Below are 9867 nucleotides of genomic sequence, written 5' to 3'. Positions count from 1 at the left end.
CCCCAACAGCTCACAAGACATCAGAAATCTCACAGTGGTGAGAAACCTTTCAAGTGTAATGAATGTGGGAAGGCTTTTCATCTTCCTGACCTGCTCAAGTACCATAAAACCATTCATACAGGTACAAAACCATTTGAATGCAGAGAATGTGGGAAGTCCTTCAACCGTGTCTCTAACCTTGTTGAACATAGGCTTATTCATGCTGACGTGAAACCACACAAATGTAATGAGTGCGGGAAAGCCTTTAAAAGAAACAAAAGCCTCATGCAACATCAGAAAATTCATTCTGGTGAGAGACCCTTTCAGTGCCATGAATGTGGTAAGGCCTTCATTGTTCTGACTCATCTCACTAGGCACCAGACTATTCATACTGGAGAGAAGTCATTTGAGTGTAATGAATGTGGCAAGAAATTCAGAACTGCCACACACCTTGTTATGCACCAGACTATTCATACAGGTGAGAAACCATTTGAATGTAATGTGTGTGGGAAGACTTTTCGGCTTCAGGTATATCTTTCTGAGCATCAGAAAATTCACATTGAAGAAAAACCTTTCAAGTGTAAGCTCTGTGGGTCAGCCTTCAGACGTAAGTACCAACTTAGTGAACATCACACAATTCATACTGATGAGAAACCCTATCAGTGCAAGGAGTGTGGGAAATGCTTTCGTCAAAGGTCCAATTTTACTGAACACCAGAGTATTCACACTGGAAACAAACCCTTTGAGTGTAAAGAATGTGGAAAGTTCTTTAGACTTAATACACTTCTCATTCGTCATCAGAAATCTCACAGTAGTGAGAGACCTTATGATTGTAAAGAATGTGGAAAGGCTTTCCATCTTCCCAGTGAACTTAATAACCATCAAATTGTTCATACAAGTAAAAGACCTTTTGAATGCAAGGTATGTGGGAAGTCCTTCAAGCGTGAATCCACCCTCATTCAACATAGTGTTATTCATGGTGGTGTGAAATCATATGAATGTAATGAGTGTGGGAAAGCTTTTATTCATCGCTCAAGCCTGTTCCACCATCGGAAAATTCATTCTGATGAGAAGCCTTTTAAGTGTCAGGAGTGTGGAAAGGCCTTCGTTGTTCTGGCGTACCTCACTCGGCACCAGAGCATCCATACTGGAGAGAAACCATTTGAATGTCGGCAGTGTGGGTCAGCCTTCAGATATAAGTCCCAACTCAGTAAACATCAGAGAATTCATAGTGATGTGAAACTCTTTCAGTGCATGGAAGGTGGAAATGACTTTGTTCACAGAACGAACCTTAGCATTCATCAGGAAATCCATAGTGGTGAGACTCCCTTTCAGTGTAATGAATATGGGGAAGCTTTTAAATACCATTACCAATTTCCTTGGACATTTTAGAATCCATATTGATAAGAATCCTTATGAATGTAAAGAATGTGGGAAGTACTTTACACATGGCAGAGAAGTTAAAGTACATCAAAGAATTCACATTCGTGAAAAACTAACAGTGTTAAGAATGTGGGAAGACTTAGTTGAATATGAAACTTGTTTTGACATTCTACATATATTAATAAGAAGTCATGATGTAAGGAAAATGAAAAGGCCTGCAGTAAATTCTAAGCTAGCTAGCTGTATATCAGAGAATTTCTACTGATGAGAAATTCTATGAATATGAGTAAGGTGGCAAAATGTTAAGATTTGGTTCAGCCTTCATGCACAGTGGCAAATTCATATTGGTAATAAACCCTATCACTGTAAAGAATGTGCAGAGAGCTCTAATTGGAACTTAGTTCTTCTTCAAAATCAAGCCATGCTGGCTTCAAATGTAATGTATACAAGGAATGTGCGAACATTTATAGAATTAGCTGTTAAAGTTCAGAGAGTCTGTATAGGTCTGAAATCCTGTGAATGTGAAAACTCAGGAAAAGCCTTTATTGCAAATGGTGAGCTTATACAGCATGAGAAAATCCATAATCTCTAGGAGGCCTATGTATGTAAAGAAGGCGGACAAGCCAGTGTATGAAAATGTTACTGAACACCAGAGAACTCATATTGGGAAGGTTGTGACTTAAAGAATGTGGGAACTTTAATCTGTCCTGGGATTTGGTCAACATCAAAATATTTATGCACTGTTGCTGCCAAGAATCCCTTTGGAATGGGTATGTGGAAAGTCGGTTGTTCAGAGAACTCTGTTGAGAATGTCTTTTATTGTCAGAAATACAGGGTAGTGACCATGTTCTTGATTTACTCTCATCACCCATTAGTCACCACGGGCTGTCAACTAAGAGAGAGCAGTTATTGCAACTGGGTTTGTCTGAGATGATTTTTTTTCCACCATGGTTCCTGTGATATTAGAGTAGATGTTTACTTTTTGCATAATTTGTTAATGGCCATCTTAGGACCAACCAAAGTCATGGCAACAGATTTATTAATAGATAATAAAAATCTTTGACAGTATTTGGTCAATGCCCATGTTCTATAATATAGCTTTTACATAGTTCTAGTTTCATGAGCATTAGTATAACTGACATGAAAGCCTAATTGCACTTTAGATAGTTTAGGAAAGTCTCATGCTTTTACCCACTGTTAAATTTTAAATAACTTTATTCTGAATATATGTATGGGATGGTTAGGAACTTGAAAGTATTTGAATTGTGAGTCCATTTCTTAAGTATTTGTGTGGTAAAGTTTTAAAACACAGTCATTGATGAATAAGAACTTCATAAAGGTGTAAAAACCATAAAAAGTTTAAAAGTTAAAATCCTATTATTTATGCCCTCTCGATTCATGAAGATAAACTACATTTGTGATAGGACAAGAAAGTTCTTGAATTTCCATCTCTTATTCTTGCTGAGAACATTTTAACTTCAACTAGAATTTGATTCCCTCCATGGAGAATCTCATGGAACATCCAATTCTACTGGAGGTCAAATTGCCTCTGATAATTTATTGTGACCTCTTTTTAAACCTCCCACTCCAGCTCTCTGCTTATCTTGGCACCTATTAAACTGCCTGCTTGGGCAAAAGTTCCCCCTGCAGCTGCTGAGCAAGATAATAGAATGTGGTTTTGTTCTAAATGCTTGGGATTATACTTGGGTCCCAAATACCTGAATGTACTCAGAGCTGGCTGGAATAAAGAATTTCATTTGGCTCTTAACTGTGTCTGAGTGGGCATCTCTGGTGGGCAACCTGTAACACCTTTACGAAATAGCCAGTTTGAAACTACTTATAAAAATACATATGTGAAATTTCTCATCCATGTTGAAAGCTTGGACTAGTCAACACATATCTGTGTCCTCACCTAGACTGAAAACTGTCAACAATTTACAAGGTTGACCCTGCTTTTCTGTGGTTATAGATTTGGAGATGTGCTATTAATATGTTTTAGAGCTGTATATGGCAAAGCATATCTGAATCCTAGTTATTATAAAGCTGAATTAGGAGAATCAAGAGTTGGAGGCAAGGGGCTGGAAAGATGTTTCAGCAGTCAAGAGAACTGACTGCTCTTCCAAAGGTCATGAGTTCAATTCCCAGGAACCACATGTTGGCTGACAACCATCTGAAATGGGATCTTATGCCCTCTTCTGGTGCGTCTGATGACATCTACTCACATACATAAATAAATAAATCTTAATTTTAAAAAGAGAATTGGAGGAAAGCCTAGCTATATAATGACTTTAAGTCCAGTTAAGGCAGTATAGAGACCCCTATTTAAAAAAAAAAAATTATAGACATGACATTTTATCTGTTATTACATCAGCCAAGATGGAATGTCATCTATACCATATAATCATAAATGTTAAGAAGTTTGAGAATTTTATGGCATGCAGAAGTTTGTAATTTTCCTCCAAACTTTACCCATTTAAAATGCATATATTCTGAGGAAACTCCAGTATAAGTAAAAATTTGGCCTTGCTCTGTCCTTTATTAAATTTTCAGTGTTGATTTAACTTGGAGCTTTGTAAGCACAGTAGGGATGTTCTCAATCAACCAGCCTCATTCACAATCCTTAGGTATTGCATCTTCTATCCAAGGGAAATTGGTTTCAGATGAAACGTTTTGAGTAAGAACACATTGTAGATTGTATGTCTTGTTGTAACATGTCCAGAAACATGTATGTGTCAGCTATCACATTACTGATGAAATTAAGTTTCATTTGGATAAGATGGCAGGTGCCAGAGCTCTATTAAAAGGTCTACTTTGTTTGGGTAAGTAATCTATGTGGGAAAACTATTACTTCCAAGCATAGATATATGTAGTTTACTCTTGGTTAAATACAAATAAAAATTGAAATCAACTTTGAATGGATAGCATAATAATGCATGGTGTAACTTGAATACCATAATTCAAGTTGTGTGGTGTAACTGATGCTGTACTCAATATTAAACTCCTCTTCTTTCTTGGTTCATTTCTTTTCATCATGTGACCTGTGTAATTGGCAAACTCAAAACCCACCATTGTGTGAAGAGAAACTGATCCCATGCTATGGCACGTGGGGGGACACTGATGGTTAACACAGCAGCATAGAATGGATTTTCCCCTTTTGTGCAACTTTGACCAAGGAGGCAATTTTCTCTAAGACTTATTTAGAAGAATTAAAAGATTGACTTTTTCACCCAGTTGTCACTATTAGAAAAAAAGTTATAAAACTTAGACGAATTTAAAAGTACAAATAGGTTCCAGTTCTTGAGAGTAGCTCAAAAGGTAACAAGAACAGAAACAAAATTCTGATTGACAAAGACTTTTGGATAAACTTCAAAGTCACCATCAACTTCTCTATTGATGAGTTGGGCTACAGATAGCCAGCAAAATATTGATGTCTTGCCCTCTTTCAGAAGAATATCTCTTAGCTGAAAGTTGTGTTCCCAATCAAAAACATCTTTCAGATTGCCAACAAACATACCCAGGGCTGAGGGCTGAAATCAGTCCCCTAGGATTGGCCAAACAAGTTCTACTAAACAGTTCAGCCACTCCTGACCAGTCTGAGCAATACTGTGACCCTGGAAACCAAAGGGAAATTGAAGCCCCTATTGCCTGGCTTTCTGGGACAGACTTGAACGCACCTCTCCTCTCTGTGATGAAACCTGGGTCTCTGATCATGGACTTGTTCAAAATCTGAGAAAAATAATAAAGAAGGTCAGGACGAGTCACCCTGTGCTCCAAACCCAAACACTTGCCTGACTCTGGTTCCTCCAGAGAAATATGTGTACAGTCTTGGACTTGAAAGATGCATTCTTCAGCCTCCCCTTCTTAGAGGAGAGTCAACCCATTTTTGCTTTGGAATGGACAGAGGGAGGTTACAGAGGGCAACTTTTCTGGACCAGGATGCCCCAAGGATTTAAAAAATATCCAACTTTCTTTAATCAGACTCTTAAGTGCTGACCTCTTGCCCTTTCATCAGAGATTTAAGGGACCAGACTCTCACAATATGCAGGTAACCTTTTCCTAGCCACTAAAACTAGCATAGATTTTTGAAGACCCCTGAGGGACCTCTGCAAGAGTTAAAGAACACAGCGTTGGCTCAGAAAGCCCTACTTTGTGTACAGAGGCTACCTGATGAGGGGAAGCAAAAGGAGCCCATCTTAGAGTAAGATTACTGCCACCTTTCATATCACGACACCAAAGACCAAGAGACATGTTTGTGAAAATGGCACCAGTTTTATATAACAGAACAAATCACACACTGGTTGCCCAATCTGGAGAGAGACTAAACAAAACGCCTTTGAGGCTTTAGAAACAGCTGACTTCAGCTCCAGCCCTAGCACTTCCAGATACCTCAAAATCTTTTCATCTGTTTGTTCATGGAATACAACACAAAAGGGATTTTACCTCAAGCTTTGGTGCCACGGAAACGCCCTATGACATACCTGTCCAAACAACTGGACTCTGTAGCCACAGGATGACCCACTTGTCTAAGAGCTGTGTTGAGAAATACTAGTCTATTAAAAACAAAAAACAAAAGAGTTCATTCGGGGTCAGTATTTTATACTCAGCACCCCAACTGGTTGAGGCTTTCCTCTGAGGACCCCAAGATGCTGGCTGTCTAATGCCTGCTTGAGCAAGTACCAGGCCCCCCTCATGGACCACCCTTGTGTCCAATCTGAGAAACCCAGTGGTATCAATCCTGCTACCCTTTTGCCTGATGAGGACCTACAGGTTCTCATGCATGACTCCCTCTCAAGATGACATCCCCCTGAAAGATCTTGCAGTACTCCACGAGAGTGGGAGCAGCTTATGTGTGGCCTTGAATAGTTATTTTAGCTGAAGTGAGCAGGCCCCCTCAGCCTTAAGGTCAGGTACCTCAGCCCAGAGAGCAGCAGTATTTGATCAGACCTGGCATTCAAATGGGGAAAAGGAAAGTCCATCACCTAAGACAGTCGCTATACCCTTACTACCATGCATATACATGCTATGTATAGACAAAGAGGTTTTCTCAATCATAGTGGGAAAGGACATTAAAGGGAAACAAAATCTTGGCCCTCTTAGAAGCTATTTGCCTTGCCCTTCAAAGTGCTGTGTTCCACTTCCAAGAACATCACAAAAAGTTGTGGCTATAGGAAACAGGAAAAACATGGGTACTCAAGCTCTATGCCACAAGAAGGGACCTTTGAAATAGATTTACAATGCAGAATAAACTCCCCCCTCTTCTTGGTCTCCAGACCTTTGGATCCTAACCCATATAAAGCTCTGGCTGACTATTTCCTCTAGGGAAACTACTTCACCTAACACACCTGGATCCAGAGTCCTGCCTGCCACTTTCCAGGAAGCTTGAGGGATCCTCTTCCCTATTTTCCACTCTGGAAAATGTTCTTCCACTTAGTTAATCCTTTCCAGCCAATAATCAATCAGACAGGATTGCTAGTTATGCTTAGCCCTTGACTCCCATACAACATAGGGTAGGAACTAATCAGACTGTCAGCCCATCGACAGAGAAAACTCATTGTGGCTGGAGAGCCCAAATTAACCTTGGAGACTTATAAGGGGCTGAATCTCGTCTAATATTTAAAACCTTTAATCTAGGTGCTTCCTTGTATTCTGATGCCCACTGGTCTGCCTTGTGGGTTAACTCATCTGGACAACAGCAGTGTTATGGAATCCCAGAGACTTCTTGGTGGGCATGTACTAATGGTTTGACTAAATGTGGCTCATCTGATGCTTTTCAATCTCAGAGACTTTTTATAATCATAGTGCACATTCTGTCTCGTGTATACCTATATAATGGAAAGAAGGGAAAGTACATTTCAATATGGAATCTGGAACACAAACTAAAACATGGCCCCTGGATTTGCCCTCACAAATTTGCCCTCCACATTGCTCGGCCATTTGTTCTTTTTCTTTGGAATCTCAAGCATTGCAATTCCTGCTGAGCAAGAAAGCATCAAGCAAAGCCCAAGCCAGCCGTAATCCTGAGCGCTAAAGACCCAGCTTGCTGCCCTGTTGCCTGGCCACTGATATATTAATCTACTTGTGTGGACAGCTCATGCTGTTACATCCAGCTGTATTCTGACATTACAAGGCTGATTTGTGGCTGCTCCCTTTGTGTATAATTTCTTGCGAGGCCAGAGAAGCCTGGTTCCCATTGGCTTTATATCTTACTTTCTGGACCAGTTTCTTGTAACAACGAAACAAAATAAAACAAAACCCAAACTTACCCCTGCCACACCCTAACTCCTAAGTTTTCTCTCTTCCCTCTACATGGGTTTTACACCACCCTTTTGCCCACCCACATGAATGGTCCTGACATCCTTAATTTGGGTTCTGGGTAGATATTCTCATCTGCTTAGACTCAGAATCCCACACCAGGATACCTACTCTAGTGACCTTGAACATGGTCCACTCTGTCACTTGGAATATCTGTCTATAGGACTCTGGCCTCTTGTACTACACTATCCTTTGCATGAAAATCAATCTTAAATAAGATCTATAAATTCCTGAGGTTTATTCAGAGTAGCAGCAACTGACTTAAAAGATGTTGACTTGTCATTTTGTCTCTGAGACTGTATTTTGGTTTAATGTTTTTATTTTAATGCTAAGGGATCTTCAGTTCAAAAATTTAAAGCTTGAGCTTAGTAGGGATAAACCATAAGGGCCAATAAAATCTTAGAAAACTACTAGCTTGTTGTAAACTGTTAAAGATAATTAAGACATGCAAGGTTATGATCAGTCACCTTTTAAGTGATCAAATTCTTTAGTGTGCTCAGAACTATGCTGGCAGTCATGCTAAGTGTTAATGAAATTGGTTTAAAAGGACACACTTTGAGTTTCTATAAATACTTTATAAACAAGAAACTATAAATTTCTATAAACACTTTATAAACAAGAAACTAAAAACCAACCTAGTTTAGGTACACTTAATATATGGTTTCCTGGTCAAATTATGCTTCAATCAAATAATGAGCTAGCAACATTGCCAATATAAGAATTTTCTTATCTTTTATTAATAAAACTTCATTTTGACATTCCTATTTTTGTACAACATAACAAAAATTTGAAAAACAACAACATAAATGGACTTGTTATGGATTTAAAATGGACAATAGTAATAAATTGGAATCAAGAAATTATTTTAAGTATTTCTTCTGGATAATATTGTGTCCAAAAAATACAAACATTATTGCATGTTTCTTAAATATTCTTGGAGGGCCAAAAGGGAATAAACCAAATGCAACCAGTAAGAATTAGATTCTTTGGAAGTTTTCACTTAAAATAATTTCCAATACAGCTTAAAAATCTGTTATGCCGCCTTTTTCTTTTTCTTTCTTTTTCTTTTTTTTTTGGGGGGGGGCTCAGTGCTTAATTATTTTTTTCTTTTTTCTTATTGGCTATTTTTTTATTTACACATCAAGTGTTATCCTCTTTCCCAGTTCCCCCACCCCAAAACTCCCTATCCCACCACCCCCTCTTCCTGCTTCTCTGAGGGTGTTCCTCCACCCACTCACCCACTCACCCACTCACTCCTACCTCCCCATCCTGGCATTCCCCTACACTGGGGCATTGAGCCTTCACAGGACAAGGTCCTCTCCTCCCATTGATGCCTGACAAGACCATCCTCTGCTACATATGCGGCTGGAGCCATGGGTCCCTCCATGTGTACTTTTTGGTTGGTGGTTTAGTCCCTGGGAGCTCTGTGGGGTGGGTCTGGTTGGTTGATATTCTTCTTCCTATGGGGCTGCAAACCCCTTCAGCTCCTTCAATACTTTCTCTTAACTCTTTCTTTGGGGACCCCATGATCAGTCCAATGGATGGCTGTGAGCATCCACTTCTGTATTAGTCAGGCACTGGCAGAGCCTCTCAGGAGACAGATATATCAGTCTCCTGTCAGCAAGCTCTTGTTGGCATCTGCAATAGTATCTGGGTTTGGTGGTTGTTTATGGGATGGATCGGATCCCCAGGTGGGACAGTCTCTGGATGACCTTCCCTTCAGTCTCTGCTCTATGCTTTGTCTCTGAATTTCCTTCTGAGTGTATTTTGTTCCCCCTTATAAGAAGAACCGAAGCATCCACACTTTGGTCTTCCTTCTCCTTGAGCTTCATGTGGTATGTGGAGTCTATCTTGGGTATCTTGAGCTTTTGGGCTAATATCCACTTCTCAGCGAGTGCATACAATGTGTGTTCTTTTGTGATTGGGTTACCACACTAAGGACGATATTTTCTAGTTCCATCCATTTGCCTGCGAATTTCATTAAGTTATTGTTTTAGTAGCTGAGTAGTATTCCATTGTGTAAATGTACCACATTTTCTGTATCCATTCATCTGTTAAAGGACATCTGGGTTGTTTCCAGCTTCTGGCTACTATCAATAAGGTTGCTATGAACATAGTGGAGCACGTGTCCTTATTACATGTTGGAGCATCTTTTAGGTATATGCCCAGGAGTGGTATAGCTGGGTCCTCAGG

General features: G+C 39.6%; 1 protein-coding gene across 1 annotated transcript in view; it reads left to right on the top strand.

Annotated features, from left to right (window-relative positions):
* The window catches only part of LOC110330801 (zinc finger protein 59-like), a 19270-nt gene extending 15769 nt beyond the window's left edge, over positions 1-3501 (top strand). The window contains 2 exon segments of the mRNA XM_029543835.1: positions 20-1341; positions 1343-3501. Coding sequence (XP_029399695.1) covers positions 20-1341; positions 1343-1627 — 1607 coding nt within the window. The 3' untranslated portion in view covers positions 1628-3501.
* The last annotated feature ends 6366 nt before the right edge of the window (positions 3502-9867 follow it).

This window comes from Mus pahari, chromosome 1, assembly GCF_900095145.1.
Source record: "Mus pahari chromosome 1, PAHARI_EIJ_v1.1, whole genome shotgun sequence".
NCBI classification, from domain to species: Eukaryota; Metazoa; Chordata; class Mammalia; order Rodentia; family Muridae; genus Mus; species Mus pahari.
Note: the sequence above shows the minus strand (reverse complement) of the source record. Positions and strands in the feature narration are given on the sequence as shown.